We start from the raw sequence: 22,737 nt of genomic DNA on the forward strand, positions 1-22,737 counted from the left end.
CTACTGCAACAGGATCTATAAAAGTTAAGTAGATGGGCTGAGAAGTGGCAGTTGAAGTTTAACATTGACAAATGCAAAGTATTGCATATGGTTAGCAGTAACCTCAGAGTAATGTACCAACTGTGTGGTACTACACTCAGAGTAGTAGAGAATGAAAAAGACTTCGGGGTAATTGTGCAGTCAGATATGAAGTTTTCTGAGCAATGCAGACAGGCTGCCAGGACAGCTCATGGGGTTTTGTCAATGATATGCAGAAATTTTGCTAGCAGCATTAAGGAGGTGATTATTCTCTGTATAAGGCAATGGTCAGGCCACATCTTGTGCACTGCATACAGGTCTGGAGGCCTCATCTTAGGAAGGATGTGGAGCTGCTGGAATGAGTATAGAGAAGGGCAATGAGATTGGTGAGGGGAACAAAGGGGTGCTTTTACCAAGAAAGTCTTGCAGCACCTGGAGACTAGGCACCTGTGAGGTGATCTGATTGAGGTGTTTAAGGCTTTGAATGGATTGGACAAACTCAGTGCTGATGGGATTCTTCCTCTTGCTTAGACTACATACATGAGGAGGCACAAATTTAAATGAGGTAGGATGATTGCAGAATAGATATGCAGAAGTTTGCTTTTAACCAGCAGGTGGTTGATTGCTGGAACAAACTTCAATCTGTTGTGGAAGCTGATAGCTTAAATAATTTCAAGGAAGAACTAGACAAATTATTGAAAGGAATGAATAGGTGAAATGGGAGGTTTTTTTTTTTTTTTTTAGCCGATGATGTATAAGTTTGCTCTCTTGCATCATTTGCTACCACTAATGCTAACTGTATGGCTCTGATGGTGCTATATTTTGACTTTTGTATTAAAACAAAAAAAGTATTAGAACTACTGTGTATCGGTTGAGGGTTGAGACAGGAGATTCTTGTTAACATTGAAGTTGAATTTCCACAGATTTCACTGGAAAATTTAAAAGAGGTAAAGTTAGTTTCATGAGTTTGGAATCAAACATTGAAAGAATGTTGACTAGTTCAGATATGTATTCAGAGTGATTTTAAAAATGGTAGTGGAATTGCAGGTGCCAGTTCAGATGAACAGTGCCCATAAAGTATCTATGGAAAAGCCATTCAGCAGAACCCAAACATATATGTAATAAAGTGTGAAGAGAGTTTTTAAGAGATGATTCATTAATTAATCTGACTACCATCTTTGGATAGAGCCCAGTAGCTTGATTTGCAGTATCATCCCAAAAACGGGGGATGATACTGCAAATCAAGTATTCAGTGCTAGAGCAAATTTCAGTTTGCGCAGAGTGGGTACCTGTTGTTGTTATGAGGGTGTTTCTTGGTACAAGGGCTATTCAGACCATATTGTTCCTTTCGGGGTAATTGCAGTAACAGGTGATGACTTCAAGGGGAATCAGTTACTAGTGGACATACATTTGAATTTCTTTCAGGAAAGAAAAAGTTCAAGAACATTTGCACTATTGCCTATGACGTGGGATGGTGATAGTGGTTCTTGTAGATTGGAGAGGAAGCTGAATGCAGAGCATCGAACATTGCTGAAAAAGGCACATTCAATAAGTATATGCTTTATCATGAACGATGTTGAACAGTGCACACACTCTGGAGGATCGTTTCCTTTTAGCATAAATAGGTGAGTATGATCTATTTGAGTTCTTGCTAGATGGCTTGTCTTCCATTTCTGCAGAGGCTGGAGATCCAAAATTGTAGTTCAAGTTTGAGTCAACATAGTGTGTTGTTCTCCTGCATTTTTCCGTAGGAGTGTCCATTGCTCCATGCATGACTTCTGTAGTCAACAAATGGGACTATGCTGTACATTAAGCTTGTGCTGAAGGGATGTTTTGTAGCGTGATCAGTGAATTCATTTCTTGAAATCCAGCAGAAGATAGCTGTTTACTGATTTTCATGGAGATATATCAGTTCGTGCTTAAACATTTTAATAGAGAATTATTAGGTGGGTGATTATTTTTTAAGACTAGGATAGACTCTGTGAGTCAGTATATATTATGTGTTTGTTGATTGACAGGCATGAAGTATTTTCTAGGGCAATTTTGATGGCATGTAATTCAGCAGTATAACTGCTGCACTTTGATAGAAATGAAACAGAAACTGTTGTATGGGGGAAGACAGCAGCTGCACCCACTGTATTTTCAGACTTCGAACTATTGGTGTAGATCTTAATAAATTCGGGACATTTTTCTGTGTGAGCAAGATGTAGTTTTTGGATGTTGATATTTGCCAGAGTAGGCACCTCTGTAGCCAGGTGGGAAAGAGCAGCAGTGCATAGCACATGCCTCTTGATTAGACCAGGGTTCGAGCCCATCACCACCAAATACGGAGGATGCAGAAAGGTCAGGGAATGACCACCGCATATCCCGGAGCAATATGGCCTTAGTTGCTAATGCACCTAAAAACCAAATAACAACAACAACAATTTGCCAGAGTATCTTTTCTTCATTACTGAAAGTGGTCATCACAAGAAAGTGTGAAGGTAATCCACGGGGGTTCCAGGCTCGTGGGGTCTTCGAACCATTCAAGGCTTTATACACCTCTATCAGATCACCTCGCTGGTGCCTAGTCTCCAGACACTGTAATTTGCAAAACTTAAGCCTTTCTTCGTAGGAGGAACCCTTTGTTCCATTCACTAATCTTGTTGCCCTTCTATGTACTCGTTCCAGCAGCTCTACATCCTTCTTGAAATGAGGCCTCCAGACCTGTATACAGTACTCTAGGTGTAGCCTGACCATTGCCTTATACAAGGGAATAATCACCTCCTTATCCCTGCTAGAAAAATTCCTATATATCATTGACAATACACCATGAGCTGCTCTTGCAGCCCATCTGCACTGCTCAGAGAACTTCATATCTGCCTGCACAACCACCTCTACTTGTTGAAGATTTTATGAAGTTGAATCTGCCAGCATTCTATTAGATTCTGTAGTCTGATGCTGATAGGTTGATCTGAACTAAGTCTGTCTCTGTTGGTGGGCTGACTGCTGTTGACCTTGTAGTAGAGGCCAAATATGATGGGTGTTGAGGCTATTAATTTTAGCTGCATAGATAAGCAGTAACTTTTTTCTTCTGTTACTGAGTGGAGGTTCATGTGATTCAATGTACAGACTTTGAACTGGAGACATTGTGTGCACCTAGGGCAATTATGAGTGAGGAGTGAATAGGTGTGAGATGTGCCAAGGTACCCTCTCAGACAGAGTCATATACTGGTGCTCCGTAGTCCATGTGAGATCTAATTAGGGACCTATATAAGTGGAGCGGGGTGTAGTGATCTGCTCCCTATGTTGTACTGGAAATGACTCAGAGTATATTCATTTTCTTTGTGCAAATATTCTGTAGATATTTTACATGTTCTTGGAAGTTTATCTTGTCCTCAAATGTTAGGACAAGAAGACAAATACTGTTTACTACTGGCAGAGGATGATTGGTTAATTTAAGATTTGGTTCAGGAGGCATCTTGCGCATTAGCATTAATAGAGGCATTTGATGCAAGAAAGCAAGCTTATGCAGCATCAGCCAAAAAAAAAAAAAAAAAAAAACCACTTCCACTTCACCCCTATGTTCGTTCGAAATACCTGTCCAGCTGAGCCTTAAACTTATTTAGGCTATCAACTTCCACGACAAGGGATGGAAGTCTGTTCCACCAACCAACCACCCGCTGGCTAAAGGCAAATTTCTGCACATCTATCCTACATCTGTCTTTCCTCAATTTGAATTTATGCCCTCTCAGATGATTATTCTGAGCAAGAGGAAGAATCCCATCAGCATTGAGCATGCTCAAACCATTCAAGGCGTTATACACCTCTATCAGATCACCTCACTGGTGCCTAGTCTCCAGACACTGTAATTTGCAAAACTTAAGCCTTTCTTCGTAAGAGCACCCCTTTGTTCCATTCACTAATCTTGTTGCCCTTCTCTGTACTCGTTCCAACAGCTCTACATCCTTCTTAAAATGAGGTCTCCAGACCTGTATACAGTATCAATGTGTGGCCAGACCACTGCCTTATACAAGGGGATAATCACCTCCTTATCCCTGCTAGAAAATTCTTGTATATCATTGACAATACACCATGAGCTGCTCTTGCAGCCCATCTGCACTGCTCAGAGAACTTCATATCTGCCTGCACAACCACCCCCACTTGTTGCAGAAATGTATGGCTGTTGATTTCTGATGAGATAATCTATATCCATTCTGTATCATCCACTGCTTGATGTTATTTATTGAGGTTTGCAGTTGTTTCACACTATAGTTCAAGTCTTTGGAGGTGACAGGATATGATAAGGTCGTCAGCATAGAGGTATGAATCAACGGAGTTTGGAATACTGTTTATAATATTGTTTATTCATATTGAAAATAATGTGGAACTGAGAATAGAGCCTTGTGGAACTCCTTCTTCCTGTATATAGGTTTGAGAGTGAGTTTGTCGGTAGCATGGTGAGTAGTTACAGTGGTACCTTGGTTTGCGAGCATAATTCGTTCCGGAAACGTGCTCGTAATCCAAAGCACTCGTATATCAAAGCAAATTTCCCCATAAGAAATAATGGAAACCCAGATGATTTGTTCCAAAACTCAAAAATATTCATATACTGTAAAAATGATTAATACAAAATACATACCTTTTTATATTTTTGATATTTAAATTTAATATACGAATTTATTAATTATTGGGTAGGACGACTTTCACTGTCTCTAACGGAATCATTGCAATCTGTTGACTTTTTCTTTTTGTGCGACTTTCACAAGGAATCTTTCCAATGACACTTGCTTTTGCCTCCTTTTGAGGATTTCAGAAATCAGATTCATCACTCGCACTATTACAAAATGAGGAGGCACGCTTGATACACATAAACAAAGCTGCGCGCGTGTAGCAACTGAATAAACACCGTAAAGGCAGAGATACACTATTAATTAACACCTCACATTTTACTAAAGCACATTTCTAGGGGTTCCTACCATAAAACAATAAAAACAATTTCCAGTTGCGTTCCTGCTAGTGGAATCTGTTATAAACTGGTAGTAAACTCGATCTAATTGCATTTGCGATTATACTAGCTGGAATTGTTGGTTTTCACGTTATTATGGTGAAATGTGTTTCCCCTTCACGGATATAAAAAACCATAAATACATTTTCAAAATCTTCTCTTCATTGCTATCGGGTTGCGGTGATTCTGCGTTCGACTGCCATTTCTTGTAAACACAAAGGCGAATCGTGCATAGGCGAATTCGGTTCGTGTTATATAAGATATCGTTCCCGTATTTATAAATCGTGTATCGTGGAATTCGTGTAGTGTAAACACGTGTTATACGAGGACTGACTGTACTCGTATTGCAAGACCTCGCTCGTTTATCAAGTTAAAATTTATTAAAAATTTTTGCTCGTCTTGCAAAACACTCGCATACCAAGTTACTCGTAATCCAAGGTACCACTGTATTTAGAAAAAAAAAAAACACATGGATTTCCATTTTTATTCTCAGCACTGAGGATGAAAAAGGAAAGATTATGCAAATTATGCATGAGTCTAATAATGAAAATAGTTACTGCATAACTATGTTGCAGCATTCTTACAAGGAATTGGTTTAGAAATAGCATAAACCAAGAAAACAAATAAAAAATGAAATTGAAAATGAAACAAAAATAAAATATAAAAATGAAAAAAGAAAAATCCGGCAAAAAAAAAAAAAAAGAAAAGAAAAAGTGAGCCCCAAACCTATCCACACCTTTAGATTAGGAAACCCTCATCTTAACCCCGAAATCATAGGAACTGATAAAAGGAGGAAAACTTCAAGCAGTGATAAGAAGCAAAACAAATCTCCCCCAATTTTCTCAGGGAGGTTTTTGAATGATTCGATATCTTTCCATATTCAATATTCAGAAATTTTGTTTGCTTTATTGAAGAAATGCTTTATCTCAGATTGTCTGATGTCAGCTGTAATGACTTGTACCATCCAAACTTATCTTTTTATGCAACACTCTTTAATTTTTTTTTTTTTTTTTTGCAGGGGCAGTAATCAACACCAAGTTTTATGCTGCCCTAACATGTTGATTTTTGTGGACTTGAATGGATTAAACTATCACTTCCTCAACAGTTTTTACATTTATGGTAGGCTTGCAAGTTTTCTTATCATGGCACACAGAATAACTGGCAGTCACAAAATTCTTATACTAACCATAAATTAAAGGTCTGATCAGTAGAGTTTTGCCAAACATAAAGTTCTGCTTAACTTGTATTGTAGATTTCATTTCTTCCATCCAAAAATATGCATTATACTCTTTCTGCCCCATTTTTGTTTACAATATATCAGTACCACTACTTCTGCTCTCAATATCAGATGAGCATAAAAATTCCAAATTTAACACTGTCTATTTTTACCACTGTCAGCACATGTTCACTGTATACTCATTTACAAGCTTCTGTAGTTACGAAGCTACTTTTGACATATTATATGTACTTATTTTAAAAGGGTGAGGTGCACACTTGAACAGCTATTTAATATATCCTGTTTTCTAAAACAGTACAAAAGTTTGCATTCTTTTTACTAAAACAAGATAACAATTATATGCATATGTATTTTATAAATATATCATACAATACAGAATAATTATGTATAAATTACATTTCTAACAAATTACAAAACAAATTATACAAAACAAGTTAGGTATGTATTGTATGTTATGTATGTATACAAAACAAGTTAATGTATGTATTGCACTGCATTTCAATTGCATTTGATTATAAAATAACATACCCCAGGAATTAAAAACTCCTATTGTATTTGAGAAGTGTTTACCAGAAATCACATGATGATTATGTGGATAGCCATTAGAAGGAATTTTTTTGGCAGTACTTCTTGGAGTGCTGGGGTGGGAGACATTGCACGAGAAAAATGTGTTAACCTATCAACGTGAAATTTGATACAAGTCCCTCAGAATATTCCAGATAAATCTTGAAACTTAGAAAAACATTCGAACTGTTGACCCAAATTTATAGGAATTTCAGTAGGAGAAAACTGGGGGAGGGATTCTTGGATCATAATTGGGCTCTCAACACATTAAATTTGGTATCAATTTGACTTTCTTCTCAAGTAATGCCTGGCGCCTCCGCAGCCAGATGGGAAGGAGCAGCAGTGCGCAGCACATGCTTCTTGATTAGACCAGGGTTCGAGCCCGTCACCACCAAATACGGAGGATGCGGAAAGGTCAGGGATTGACCACCGCATATCCCGGAGCAATATGGCCTTAGTTGCTAATGCTCCTAAAAACCAAATAACAACAAGTAATGCCTGTACATCTGAAACACACACTCTGTGGCCAAAACATATTTTGACACACCTCACCACGAATATTGTGTACTGTGCCAGTACTCCTACCATTCATATGTATTAGCTTAGATGTGTCAATTTAAGCTCATGGGTGTTCCTGTGCAGCAGCAGGTTAGAAACCAGTATGGGTCACTGTTTAGAACAGACTTTAAATATGGGATGATAAACTTTCTATATACAGAATTGCAACTTATCTGAGCCTCCAAAAGTCCACTCTAGCAGATGCTGTTCAAATGACTGTAGTCTGGATGGCCTCACATTCCTCACAATGTCCTCACAAGCTTACAGAACATTTTTTATGAGCCACTTATGAGAGTAGTTCATGCCTCTTGTATGTTGTCTGCAGAAAGCATCACTGGACACATACAAGAGGCTATTAGAAAACATCTGTCAGTACATCAGCAGTCTTGCTATATAGTGTTTTTCAGTTGACATATTTGAGTATGGAGAGTGCATTCTGCATTGTCTCAACATTTTTAGGGTCCATAGTCTAACTGAGTAACATTATAAAGGACCCTTGTAATGTTACTCGGTTGTCTGCCTGTTCGTCCGTCTGTCACAGAATTGTATCTCTGGAACCACTCAACCTATTGAGCTAAAATTTTGCATGGGTTTGTACATCGTGTGGGCCAACATAATGCCATATTGATCGTTGCTGACAAAAATTTGGCTGAGAAATGGGGGGGACAAAAATGTTGTCATCAACCTATAGCTTATTATACACCATTGGAAAGAGCTCAACGAGTAGGTATAAAATATTTTTAAAATTAAAAATGGCAGTGCCAGACAGGAAAACATGAGTAATTTTTGCATTCCCCCATCTATTTCTGTCACTAATGGAGCTAAAAATTTAAAAATCACATTAGCTATGCGGAAAACTATTCCGATTGAAATCTATCATTTACTTTTTTTGTTTTAAAATTAAAATACCAATTTTTTATTGCACTTCAATAGCATGCTTCTTTGTACTAAGTAACTCTCCTTTCGGTGACAAAAAGGTTGCCAAATAGTTAATAATTCTATAAAGGTCATTTATAAATTTTGTGACGAGAAATATTTTTTAACAATTTTCAAAGCTGGAGTTGTCTCTGCAAGGAGGTACTCAGAGAGCCAGTGTTGAGGTGGCAGCGGTGGTGAGAAGGCGCCTGTGCAGAGTCTTGCACTGCCCTCACCTGCCAGTCATTTCTCCCCAAGACTTTAATCACTTCTCCAGGAAGAAGTCGGAGTCGCTTCTCCCACTCTTGTCATTCACAAAAACTGGAAAGACTCAAATAAACAACATTTTCATTAGTTCCTCAGTTTTAGGCCAAGCCGAGGTACTAGAAATTTTTTTCAGGTACCATAAAGCTCTCTATTTGCGATACTACACTAACAACCATTCGTGACTACGGACCCTTCATCCTGAGTAGTTGACCGATTTATTTTTTTTTGGCATTGAACAAAGTTAGCTCTATCAAGTAATGCCTGAACACTTTGGAACATATAATCATTTATAGTGTATTTTTAAAAAAATGCCATATTCCTCTTAATCTGAAAAATTACAACATCCTGTTTTTAATCTTGATCCAAATGTGTCCTGCTTTTGAAATTAATTGAATTACATTTCTCCTTATAATAATGTTTGTGCTAGTAAGATTTCTATTTGATTAAACTTAGGATGAACAGTTGTGAACAGATGCAAAAAATGTATTGTGTAAATCAAATTTTCATGAAATAAGCATAAAAATTGCAATTCAGAAGGTGAGTTTTGAATTTTGAGCCCATTTTTATATTTCTCTATATATTTGCTTGAGAATTATTTTATGTATATATTTAAATTAATAAAACAAGTGGAACAACATATTTTAGCCTAGGGTAACCAGATATTCCATTTTTGTCTCGATGTTTTTTTAGGTGTTGATCAAAATTATCCTTATCAAGAATTGCCTTAACATTTTGGAATATATATTCATTTATAATGTATTTTTAAAAATATGCCATATTTGCAATATATGGCATTTTTAAAAAAATATGCCATATATCACAACATCCTGTTTTTAATTCTGATCCGAATACATCCTGCTTTTGAAATTAATTCAATTATATTTCTCCTTAAAGTAATATTTGTGCTAATAAGATTTCTATTTGGTTGAATTTAGGATGACCAGTTGAGAAGAGATGTGAAAAATGTATTATGTAAATCAAATTTGCATGAAATAAGCATGAAAATTGCAATTCAGAAGGTGAGTATTAAATTTTGAGCTCCATTTTTATATTTTTCTATATATTTGCCTGAGAATTATTTTATGTATTTATTTAAATAAATAAAACAAGAGGAAAAATATATTTTAGCCTAAGGTGACAAGACATCTTCTTTTTCCAGAAAAGGACAGTGTCCCCAAAGCTTTTTTGGGACCTTATTTCGATGCCATGTTTTTTTATACATTCAGATTATTTCTTTTTCTTTTTCCACTATTTCAGTAGACATCTAGTCTTATCCTAGTTGTTTTTTAAAGATTTATTATTGTTTTCATGTAGTAAAGACTAAACACAAAATCTGATATTCTCCCAAAATGGCTGCTACACTAATGAGAAGCAAGATATGTAGTTTCAGATTTCATGCACTATGAAAATGGAAGTGATTAATTGAAGATATATAATGTTTCTTTTTTAATAATACTTATAAACATAATAAACAGAAATATATGTTTTTTTTTTTTTTTTTATGTAAACCCCAAACATGAGAGGTATTAGAACCTATAGTACTTATTACCGTGTTTGGTTTGGAGGTTGAGAAGATGAAAGAAGATATTTATTGACATTGGACTTGAACTTCTGTAGACTGTAATTTTCAGGAAATACGTATGAAGGAAGGTTGTTCCAGAAAACGGCAGTTGAATGAATAAACAAGGAAGATGAAAAGTTGGTTCTGTGAGTTTGAAGTTGGACAGTAAATGGATGTTGGCTGGTGGCGGCACGTGTTCGGACTGTTTTGAAAGAGAGAGCGGGAATTATAGAAGCCAATTCAGAAGAACAGTGCCCATGGAAGTATCTGTAGAAGAGGTATGCAGCAGAAACAGTACGTCTATGAGACAGCGAGTGGAGAGACTCTGTTAAAGATGAATCATTAATTAACCTAATTTCCCTCTTCTGAATGGAATCAAGAAGCCTGACAGAGGTTTTGGGGGCACCACCTCAGATGTGGGAACAATATTCCATGGCAGGGTGGATTTGCGATTTATAGAGTGAGCAGCTGTTTGGAAGAAAAGTAACGCCGAGAGTGAAAGAGAAAACCAAGTTTTTTAGATGCAGAGGAAGCAATGTAATATGCTTGTGCCAAGAGAGATTAGAAGTCAGGGTAATCCCCAAAAGAGATATATCATTTTGCCTAGAAATCTGAGTGTAACTAAAGATAAGCATAGGAGCAGAAGAATCCTTTTTTGAGAGATATAAGACAAGACTGAGTTTTAGAAGGATTGAAATCAACTAAGTTGTCTTTGCCCCACTGGAGAATTACCTGAAGATCGGCATTTAAGGAATTGGTAGCAGATTTTTGAGAAGTTGATTGAGCAGGACAAGTTTTCTCAAAATGGAAAGTGGAATGCAATGTGCTATCATCGGCAAAACTATGGATAGGATTTCCAGTGAATGGAAGAAGGTCATTAATATACAAGAGGAAAAGAGTGGGGGAAAGAACTGAACCTTGGGGGACACCGGCATTAATGGAGAAGGTAGAAGACAGAGAGCCATCTACCATCACCCTCAGTGAGCGATCAGAGAGAAAACTGGATAACCAATTACTAAAAACAGTTGGCAAACCATAAGATGGAAGCTTGTTTAGAAGACCTTTATGCCAAACACGATCGAAAGCCTTTGAGATGTCAAGAGCAACTTCTTGTGTTTCACCGAACCTTTCCATTGAATTAGTCCATAAATGTGTAACATAAGCCAGAATATCACCAGTGGATCGACACTGACAGAATCCATACTGGCGATCGTTGATCAGATGGAAGGTTTCTAGGTAGTTTAAGAGTTGGCGGTTAATTGATTTCTCCATTACTTTAGAAAGAGTAGAAGTAATTGCAATGGGACGATAATTGGATGGGAGGGATTTGTCACCCTTTTTCGGAACTGGCTGGATATGAGTAAATTTCCAAGCAGAAGGAAAAACACCTTTGGAATAAGAAAGTGAAAAAAAGGCGGCAAAGAACAGGAGTAAGTTCAGAGGGCACAGGTTTTGAGAACAAGTGGAGAAATACCATCAGAATTTGGAGCTTTCTTAGCATCAGGTTCATCAAAATCCTTCTGACATCCTTTTGACGGAAGACCACAGGGGGCATTGAATGGAGCGTGTTGGGAATGGTGGGAGGTGTTTTACCAAGATCATTAATACATGAGTTGGAAGAAAAATGGGATGCTAGCAGGTCAGCTTTGTCCTTCGCTGAAGTGACAACAGAACCATCTGGTTTGGACAGGGGTGGGAGTAGAGCTGGGCAAAAGTTTTGGCCAATAGCTTTGGCAAGAGACCAGAATGCTCAGCTACCATTAAGGCAAGAAGCAAGTTTTCTACTCTTAGCCTGTTCAAACTCTAGTTTGGATTGATTAATAACTGCTTTACAATTGTTGCGAGTTTTGGTATGCAGAAAATGAAACTGGAGAATTAGAAACAAGCCAATTACGATATGCAACATTCTTCTCTTGAACAGCCTTAGCACATTTATTGGAAAACCAAGGGTTAGATAAAGGAAAAGATTTTAAAGTGGAGTGTGGGATAAAGGATTCCATTCCTGCAAGAATAATTTCGCTGACAGGATCTGAGCAAACGTTGACATCAGAAGTTTTCAAACAGTAATCCGACCAAGAAAAAAAGAAAAGAAGTCAAACATACGTGTACATGTATTTTTGAAATTTTGCATACTAAAAAGTCTTTTAAACTGTAAAATGGAAGAGAATAAGAGACTCTTGTTTCTGTTTTATGGCTAAAACATTTTTTTTGGAATTTTCAACAGGAATAAATTTTTTTGTTTTTTTGAAAATTAAAAAAAATAATAATTTTTTACTAAAACTTAAAAAGTACATATAATAAGTACTGTGATGTATTAAAAAAACAGATAATATTGGTATTGTTCAAACAGAATTAAAAAAATCCAAAGCATTTTCCAGAAATTAAAAAGAAAGTTGGGCACTTCTCAAGTGACTTGCCACCATTTTTGCTACAATTTAGGCATGTTACCACCATGGGTTATGATAAAGAAGTCATTGCTACCTTTCTTTACATTCTTGCAATTGCCTTAATGTGCCTAACCCCCATTCATAACTTTATTTCAGACTAGTTTATACTTACAATAGGTTCCTGTTTCCCCTAATTTATGTGCATTCCATGTATATTTCTTCTCTACTACTAGTCTCCTCAGTTCATCTGATCCATTTAGGTCTTAAACAGTATCTTTTAGTTATGTAAAAGTTCAGTAGTTTTTACAATTACTTCCCTGACTGCATCCCATTTAGAATTTGCACTTGGTAATATCACCAGTTGGCACCACTGAATAGAATTTAAAAATTGTCTGAGACCATTGTAGTCACTTTACAAATCAAATAAACATTTTACTCGCCATATTCAAATTTTACATCCTTATGCCTAAGTGGTACCGTGTTTCCATTTTTGACATAAGTACTTCAAATTCATCAAATTTATTTACTATAGTCTAAATATTAGTGTATACATGTAAATATATACACATGTACCTGTTTTTTCTCTTAGTAGTAGTAGTAGTAGTAGTAGTATGTGATGCAAGAAAACAAGTGTATGAGCTCATGTAGCATCAGCCAAAAAAAAAAAAAAAAAAAAAAAAATCACACCATTCCCTCCAAATGCCTGTCCAGTTCCTCCTTAAATTTATTCAACCTATCAACTTCCACAACAACAGATGGAAGTTTGTTCCAGCAATTAACCACCCGCTGGCTAAAGGCAAATTTCCGCACATCTATTCTACATCTGTCTTTTCTTAATTTGAATTTATGCCCCCTTAGGTTCGTAATCTGAACAAGTGGAAGGATCCCATCAGAATTCAGCATGCTCAACCCATTCAAGGCCTTATATACCTCAATCAGATCACCGCGCAGGTGCCTAGTCTCCAGCCACTGCAATTTACAGAACTTAAGCCTCTCTTGGTAAGAGGCTCCCTTCATTCCCCTCACTAATCTTGTTGCCCTTCTCTGTACACGCTCAAGTAAATCTACATCCTTCCTAAAATGAGGCCTCCAGACCTGTACGCAGTACTCAAGGCGTGGCCTGACCATTGCCTTATACAGAGGGATAATCACCTCCTTTTCCCTGCTAGCAAAATTCCTATATATCATTGACAAAACCCCATGACCTGTCCTGGCAGCCTGTCTGCATTGCTCAGAAAACTTCATATCTGACTGCACAATTACTCCCAGGTCTTTTTCATTTTCTACCACCTTAAGTGTAGTACCACACAGTTGGTATGTTTCTCTGGGGTTACTTCTACCCATATGCAGTACTTTACACTTGTCAACGTTAAACTTCAGTTGCCACTTCTTAGCCCACCTGCCCAAATTATCTAGATCCCGTTGCAGTAGCACACTGCCATTACTGTCATTAACAACCCTGCCAACCTTTGTATCATCTGCAAACTTCGACATTAAGCCTGATATACCTTCATCAATATCATTGATAAATATACAAAACAACAGTCGACCTAACACCGAACCCTGTGGGACTCCACTAATAACATTAGTGGTATTAGTTGTACCCTAATACAACACATATATTGGCTTGTGCATGATGACCCCCAGTAATCTTTGTAACCTCTGTAACATTGCTATTCAGACTCCTGGTTAACAGTTTTCCACTCCACTTGACACAGCCTCAATATCATCAGCAAATATTCCTACACCCCCTTCTATTTAATTGCATCCCATTCCAGTAGAAATGGTCTCTCATGCTAAAAAGCACATACCATGCTGAAAAAAACTCTACCCCACAAGCCCTGTGCCCACGAGTCCCTCCCGGACCAAATTTATTGATAATGCTCTCATCATATACTTTCTCCTATTGTATCTAGGCAAAATTGCAGACGCTTTCAAATTTAATCCTAACTCATGACTCTTTTTTTCTCAACATTGCCTTGTACTTGTTAAGTAAATCCTCAGATCTCCTTTAGCACGCCTTCAGGATGACTTGAACAGACTTCAAAGATAGTCAGAGAAGTGGCAACTATGTTTTAATGCTGCTAAATGCATGGTTACACTTGGGGAATAGCACCCCCCAGTGGGAATTCAGATCTTGGGTACCCCTCCATTACTTCAACCATACTTTGACTAAAAGTCAGGAAGAAGGCAGTGATTGACAGGTGCCACTCACTTCTTTTCCCCACCTCCTGTCCTCCTAGGTTGACACGCCTAGGGTGTTTATCCCCTCCACTTGCCGCTGTTTTAAAATTGGGAACTCGTTTTCTGATTTTAAAACAGTGGAAAGTGGGAGGATAAACACCCTACCTAAACTAAGCACCTACCCCCCTTCCTCGATGACACAGAACAATGAGAAAGAAAACGCATTCACAATAATCACCCAATCACAGAACTTGACTGTACAATCACTCCATTCTACAACTGCACAGAGACAGGGGGATACCCAAATAACAGATTTCAGCCCAACCCTCAAATAAATTATACACTCAGTGCAGATGAATTTAAAACAGGGACTAGGAAAAGGATCTGGGAGTTACAATACAGGCAGATATGAAGTTTTCTGAACAGTGTAAACAGGCAGCCAGGAAAGCCCGTGTTATCCTATTGATGCTTTATTGAATGTTATCCTGTAGATATAGGGAGGTCATAATCTCACTATATAAGGCAATTATAAGACCACATTTCGAATACTGTGCTCAAGTGGAGACCTCATCTGAAAAAAAACAGTGTGTGTACCCTGTGAAAGATGAAAGATGTATTCATGAAAGATGTTTTATTTTATGTGAAAACGTCTATGGCGGTGGCACTAGAGTAAAACTGTTTAAATTTTTGAACGGTTTGGTCAAAACTTACTTACTTACGCTACTTAAAAGGTTGATGTTGATCAAAATCTTGAGAAGCAGATTTTATTAAAGTGTGCATTTTATCCTTGCATAATATTACTATCCGATGCTTACTCTACCAAATCAACATTAGTGATTGAGTTGGCATCATTTAGGAAGTGACGTCATTTCCATATCTTAGTATGAACTTACTCTACTGAATGAACTGCTTACTCTACAAAATCAGTGTTAGTGACTGAGTTAGCATCATTAGTGCCATTTAGGAAGTGACGTCAATTGTATCATTTCCATAAAAATATTTCGTTAACAATCAATTGCATCATTCCTACTGCAAGAAAATCGATTTTACTCTAGTGCCATCATAAATATTTTCACATCAAAAAGACATCGAGCTTCTTGAAAGGGTCCAAAGATGGGGAACTCGAATGGTGAGATCAGCAAAAGGACAACTATATGAGGAATGACTCCAGTTATGTGGGCTACAGAGCTTGGCAGCCAGACGCCTCAGAAGTGGCCTGATTGATGTTTATAAAGCTGAGAGGGATTAGTAAAATGAATGAAGATGGAATTTCACTGTTATAAAGAATTCCAGAACTAGGGTGTCATAAATTCAAATTTCGAAGATTGAGGTTTAGATTAGATTGTAGAAAGTTTTCTTTTAGGCAGTGAGTCATTCATAGCTGGAACAAGTTGCCCTCACAGGTAGTTGAGGCTGACAGTTTTAATAAATTCAAAGGTCAGCTGGATAGTTGCATATTTGAGGTGCGAAGTATATAATTCGTATTTTCTTATCTAATTTTTTTTTTTTTTTTTTGTCAGGGCAGCAAAAGTCTGTGGCTCCCTTGCACTATATGGTGAATACTATTACTATTACTATCTCATACTCTTTATATCATTAGTACCAGTGTATACAATACCATCACCACTTTTTATGTTCTTAAAAAATTATAGTTGCTCTTTGTCATCCTTTTGCCTTAGGCAAATAGTGCTGGTCCTATTCAGCCTATCCTTTTTTACAAAATATATTTCCTGTTTCCCTGACAAGAGAGTCACTGGAAATAGCTACTTCCCATGGGGTGCTTTCGGTGACAGAGGATTTCATAATGTTGTGTAGTGCACAAGCTCTTAATAGGTTTCCTCTTTTTAATTTCTTCCATTATATCAGCCACATTCCTCAAGCCCTCATATAGGGCTATCAGAACACTGAGTTATTATTATTATTATTATTATTAGCCATATGGTGCAAGGAAGCCTGAGGCTTATGCTGCACCATCCAAAAAACATTTGAGTTACCCTGAGAGAGAGAGAGAGAGAGAGAGAGAGAGAGAGAGAGAGAGAGAGAGAGAGAGAGAGAGAGAGAGAGAAAGTAGAAGGGAATCACCAAGAAAGAGAAGAATGATGATATCCAGCTCAGGACCCCAGATATGCCAAGCCTATACTCACCAGCTGTGAGTCCCTGTGGACTTTACATGTAATCCCCTCACATTCTCTTCAACAAAAGCACACAAAGACATCCCTTCTAGCCATAACTTGTCCCACTACAAATAACTCATCAAGAAGCTGACATGTAACGTAGCTCTGATTCCCAAGACAACCACCATTGATGGCATTCTCCTAACTTAAAGTATTCCTCTTCTCTGAGGTTTTTTACCTTGCTTCACTCATTTGAGGCATGATTTTAGACTAAATTTAATTTAAAAATATCACACATAGTGAGTATAATGATGCTGAACTATTCTGTGATGTGCAAATATCTCTCCTTTCGCTAAGGAGATTGACTGTATAAGTTTGACTTCTGTGCCATTGAAGATTTTGGATTCCTTAGTTTCAAATGTAATATGACCATCTGGAGAGGAATAGAATTATAAGTAATCACAACATGGCTTTTTAAAGAGGGGGGAGATATGTCATGACTAATCTAATTAGTCACTGTGAAGTTGTCACTAAAAAAACTGAATATAAAGAATAATTTTGACATTGCTTTGGTTTCAATGAAGTTTTTGATACCATCTCACATGAATGATTGTATAAATTGGAGCATTGTAACATTAGAGGGAAATTACTATTATGGACAAAGGGATGGTCAAGTAGTTATAAATGGCCATTGTTGTGAGTGGGATCCATAAGGTTCCATAATAATATTGATATAGGTTTTTAAAATTTAATTTCTCTGTTTTCTGATGATACAATGGTAAGCAGCAGGGTGCATTACTGGTATTAATATGAAGTGGGTCAGTGACAGTAACAGTCAGCATGTGCTTTTCAATGAAACTAATCAAGCTAAATTATTTGGATCGTCTGAGAATTGGTAGCTGTGGGACACAGTGAAAAATACAAAGTCTTGCATCTGGGTATCAGTATCCTAGAATATTGTACCACCTAGATAGTATCAGACTCAAGTTATTTGATAGTGAAAATGACTTTAGAGTACCTGTACAGTTAGTGATATATACACTGGTGTTCAAAGAAAGTGTGTCACCCCTTAAAATTGTAATTATTGTCCAAATAACATAAGTATATGGCAATATTTCTTACAGATTGCATCAGGTAAGATTGACATGCTTAGGTGATGATGTAATATTGCATCAGCTATTACTTTCAGCTATATAAGCATGCTCTACAAGAGTTGCAGTATTCCTTGCTTGAGTCAGGATGGCAAGTTATGTCCAGTTGACTCCATGAAGAAAGAGTGCTATTGTTGCTTTATGTGAGAAAGGATATTCTTCCCGTCATATTGCTTATAGAGTGTCTTGTAATCAGTCGACAGTGAATAGATTTCGTTTAAAACTCAATAATACTGGTTCTGCTGATAGAAAAAAGGAACCGGATGCAAACGAGTCTCTATGTTGAAACAGGACCCCATTTTGAAGCGCTTATGCCTTAAAAACTGTAAAACTTCTTCGTCTGAGCTACAAAGAGAATGGGAAGAACATACAGGAATGGTAGCAGGTGCAGTAACAGTCAGAAGACACCTCTTCAAAAATGGACTTGGAGCCCGTCGTCCTAAGAAGAAGCCCCTCCTCACACACAAAAAATGAAAAAAGCCTGATTCATTTGGTGTAAGGAGCATGCCAAATGGACCCCCGAGCAGTGGAAGTCATTTTCTCAGATGAGAAGAAATTCAACCTGCATGGCTCTGATTAGTTTCACTGAAAAACGATTCATGTAGGCATGGTGAAGAATACCGTCCAGACTGTATGGTGTCTACAGTGAAATTCCCTACCAGCCAAATGATATGGGGTTGCATTTTGTATCATGGAGTAGGTCACCTGCAGTTTATAAAAGATTCCATAAATGCCAGTGGATACCTGCCTATATTGGAAGGTAAACTGCTGTCAACCATTAGAGACCATTTCAACCTGCCAAGTAACTGCATCTTTCAGGACGACTCTGCTCCTTGTTATTGGGCGAAAAGTGTAAGTTGGCACTTTTGTAGTTACTTTAGCTTCATTTCTGCATTCATTAAAGGTTCGACAGTAATGTGTTTACAAGTGAAAAAATGGTTGGAAGAACAGTCCATTACAACTCTTAGCTGGCCAGGAAACGGCCTGGACCTGAATCCTATAGAGAACTGTTGGCATTGTGTGGAATCTGCAGTTGCCAGAAAGAAACCAATGACCCTTCGTGAACTTCATAATTTATGTTTGGAAACATGAACTATCAGTTGATTATCTTCAGAAATTGATCTTTTCAATGCCTCGACGGTGTGCTGCTGTTATCAGAAGGCCAGAGGCAGTTCAACTAAATATTAGTTTGCACCTGGTGAACTTTTCATTTTGTTTTCGATCTAAAATGATAAACTGAAGCAAATTGATGGCTTCTGATAACATTTCAGCCATAATTGTCATCTTTAAAACTTTTGTATAAAGGTTGCAAATGCTCATTTTGGAATATTTTGAGAGCAACTGTCAAATATTACTTAGCTTTGACTTAACTATTATTAAATATCTTTTGTTTATATTTCTATTTGTGATGCTAGTCATTAATGTAACATACCATCACAAAAAAAGGGTTAAAAATGTGAAATTCCTAAGTGAGGCACTTTCTTTGAACACCAATGTGTATATATATAGTGCTTTTTTTGGGACGGTACGCAACAGTACGGTGTACCAACACCTTTATCAACAGTGACGTGTGACATTTGGATGCAGTGCACTTCGAAATTTGTAATATTCCGTAAATTTTTTTTCCCATGTTTACCTACTATTCAAATAAGCTTAAAATTATTTAACTAAATTTGCATTTTTTTTACTGTCTATTGTTAAGATATTTTCTGTATAAAACTGTATAACCATTTTTATAATTCTAAATTACTCAGTCGGACCTCTGTTTAATTATTTTGAATTCCCCTTGGAAGTTAAGTTACATTTAAAATTCTTTCCGTTGAGTGAAGAAAATTTTCATATAGCGAACGGTCAGGAGAGAATTAACTCGGTATGCACTTTTTGCATTTCTGGCCTTTGGGTAATTTAGGCAATTAGTGCTGCTGCACAAATTAAGAGAGCTAAAGCATTCTACAACTTAGTGGTACCTGATAAAACCTATCCAACTACTTGTCTCGCATACGGAGGAGTCGCACTAGTCAAGAGTGAGCAGGTCAAGGTGTATTCCCAATGGACTCTGACCCACCTTCTACTGCAGTGGTGTCCAACCTTTTGCCATACAGTGGCCATATTCAAAAAAATTCAAAGTTAGATTTCTTTAGTGTGTTACATTTTTCATATCTTGTTGCATGTAAAAGTAAAATTGAAAATATTTGAAACTTTTTTATATTCTACAAAATTCTACAAAATTTTGTAGAATATTCTACAAAAACTTTATTATGAAATTATTTTTACTTATGTTATTATTTTTTACTTATTTTACTCACATTTTACTTATTTTTTTATAAACTTGAATAATAAATTTATGCTTAATAAACTGTGTTAATATACGTAACTTGTTGTTCTTATTCTAAAAACATTACTACTAAAGTAACAATATCAGAAAAAAAAATTTTAGAGTACTTTTCATATCCTTTTAATTTTCAATTTTTCCTGATAGTAAAGAATCAGTACCGGCAGCTATTTTTTTACAAAAAAAACACTGTGTGTATATATATATATATATATAAATTTCCTGTATATATATATATATATATATATATATATATATATATATATACAGGAAATTTTGCAAATAGCATTTGAAAAATTTCCTGTAGTGATAAATAATGCAAGAAAGCAGGTTTTACAGCATCAGCCAAAAAAAAAAAAAAAAAAAAAGCCTTCCATTTCACGTATTCATTCCCTCCAGTAGTGTGTCTAGTTCTTCCATGAATTTCTTTAAGCTATCAACTTTCACAACAACTGATTATTATTATCATTATTATTATTATTATTATTATTATTATTATTATTGTTGCTCTTATATTATTTCTCCCTGATTGGGGGATACCACTCCATGACAGGTACTGCTACCAAGTACACAGAGTGGTTGTAATGTCTGGTATTACTGTTGGTCGAGGAAGTCTCTGACCATCCTACAGGTGTTCAGGATTGAGACTTCTGGAGTTCCTTGTAGGTGTTCTCTGGGAGACCTATTGCTGCTAGGCTGTTATGTAGGGTCTTTGGCACCATACCTGTGGTTGACATGATGATCGGGATGGTCTTTACTTGTTGCATATGCCACATCTCTTTGATCTCCTGTCTTAGGTTCGTGTACTTCCTGATTTTTTCCCCATGGATTTTCTGCAGGTTTCCAGTGTTGGGTACCGCTATGTCAATCAAATAGGTAGCCTTTTCCTTCTTGTCCACAAGGGTTATGTCCGGTCTGTTGTGCGGGATTGTCCTATCCATTATTATGGCACAGTCCCAGTACAGCTTGTAGGTTGAGGTCTCTAGTACTGCCTGGGGTTTGTACTTGTAATACAGTACACTTTCTTCGATCAACTGGTATTTCCTTGCTAGCTTCTGATGTATTATCCTGGCTACCTGGTCATGTCTATGCGTGTACTCAGTCTGGGTGACCACCTTGCACCCCGCGGTGATGTGTCGGATCATTTCTGAGGCCAGGTGGCATCATTGATATGTGTCATCGGACACTCTGGGCTCCTTGGTGATGTATTTTCTATAGTTTCTGGTGTTGATTACCTGGTCTTGGATGGCGAGCATCCCACTCGTGAGCCATTCATTGGAAGCAGTTTTATCTATGTGATCTTGATGGAGATCATTGTATTGTCTGCCATGGAGTGTCTTCTCTGCCCATCTTTCTAGCTTCAATTTTACCTCCTGGTTGGGGGGGTGGACTTCTCACTTAAGTTGAGTGGGGTATACCACTTGTCTATCTTCCTTATGGCCTGGTGGAATGCTTCTGTGTGTTTCCAGAAGTAATACTTCAGGTTAACTATCGCTGTCTTCTGTTGCTCAATGAGGTCTATCAGGCCCCTTCCTCCTTCCCGAGCAATTGTCAGTCTCTCCACGGCAGATTTCGTGTAATTTCAATAACTCTTGGTCATCATTGTCCTTGTCTTTCTCATGATGTCCTCCAGCTCGGTGTTAGTCCAATCTATGACCCTGAAGGAGTATGTTAGCACAGGACTGCATAGGTGTTTGTGGTTTTAACTGTGTTCCCTCCATTAAGCTTTGCTTTCAGCAGGCTTCTAAGTCTCTGGTGGTATTTTTCGGTCAGGCAGGCCTTAATTTCCTTGTGCTGTAACTGCCGAGCCTGCATCATCTCCAAATATTTGTAGGCCTCTCCCTCTGCCATGGCTTTAATTTCTTTACCGGTCTGCAGCTGGTAGTTTTCGTTGATTAATTTTCCCTGGTGCAGTGCTTGGGTCTTGCATTTGTCTAGACCAAATTCCATCCTAATATCATTGCTGAATTCTTCAGTGATCTGGAGTAGTTGCTGGAGGTGCTTCTTGGTTCCCATGTAGAGCTTGATGTCATCCATGTGCATCAGGTTGATGAGGGTGTACAGGTTCTTCCTTCCTTCTTTGAGGTTATTATTATTATTATTATTATTATTAGCCATATGGTGCAAGGAAGCCTGAGGCTTATGCTGCATCAGCCGAAATCAACCGCTTGCTGGCTAAACGCAAACTCCTGCACATCTGTTCTGCAACCAACCTTCCTCAATTTGAATTTGTGTGTGGTCTGAGCAAGAGGAAGAATTCCATCAGCATTGAGCTTGCCCAATCCATTCAAAGCCTTAAACTCTTCAATCAGATCACCTTGCAGGTGCCTAGGTTTCGAGGTGCTGCAATTTTCAGAATTGAAACCTTTCTTGGTAAGAGCATCCCTTTGTTCCCTTCACCAATCACATGATCTTCTCTATATTACTCATTCCAGCAGCTCTACATCTTTCCTAAAATGAGG

The 22,737-nt window shown here is 37.4% G+C and overlaps 1 protein-coding gene across 1 annotated transcript in view; it reads left to right on the top strand.

The window, feature by feature from the left end:
• The window catches only part of LOC150081034 (uncharacterized), a 152,674-nt gene that overhangs the window by 113,934 nt on the left and 16,003 nt on the right, over positions 1-22,737 (top strand). The window contains exon 7 of the mRNA XM_090380895.1: positions 9,482-9,565. Coding sequence (XP_090237021.1) covers positions 9,482-9,565 — 84 coding nt within the window. The remainder of the gene's footprint in view (positions 1-9,481; positions 9,566-22,737) is intronic.

This window comes from Mastigoproctus giganteus, chromosome 9 (assembly GCF_048544385.1).
Source record: "Mastigoproctus giganteus isolate SK-2022 chromosome 9, ASM4854438v1, whole genome shotgun sequence".
Lineage (NCBI taxonomy): Eukaryota > Metazoa > Arthropoda > Arachnida > Uropygi > Thelyphonidae > Mastigoproctus > Mastigoproctus giganteus.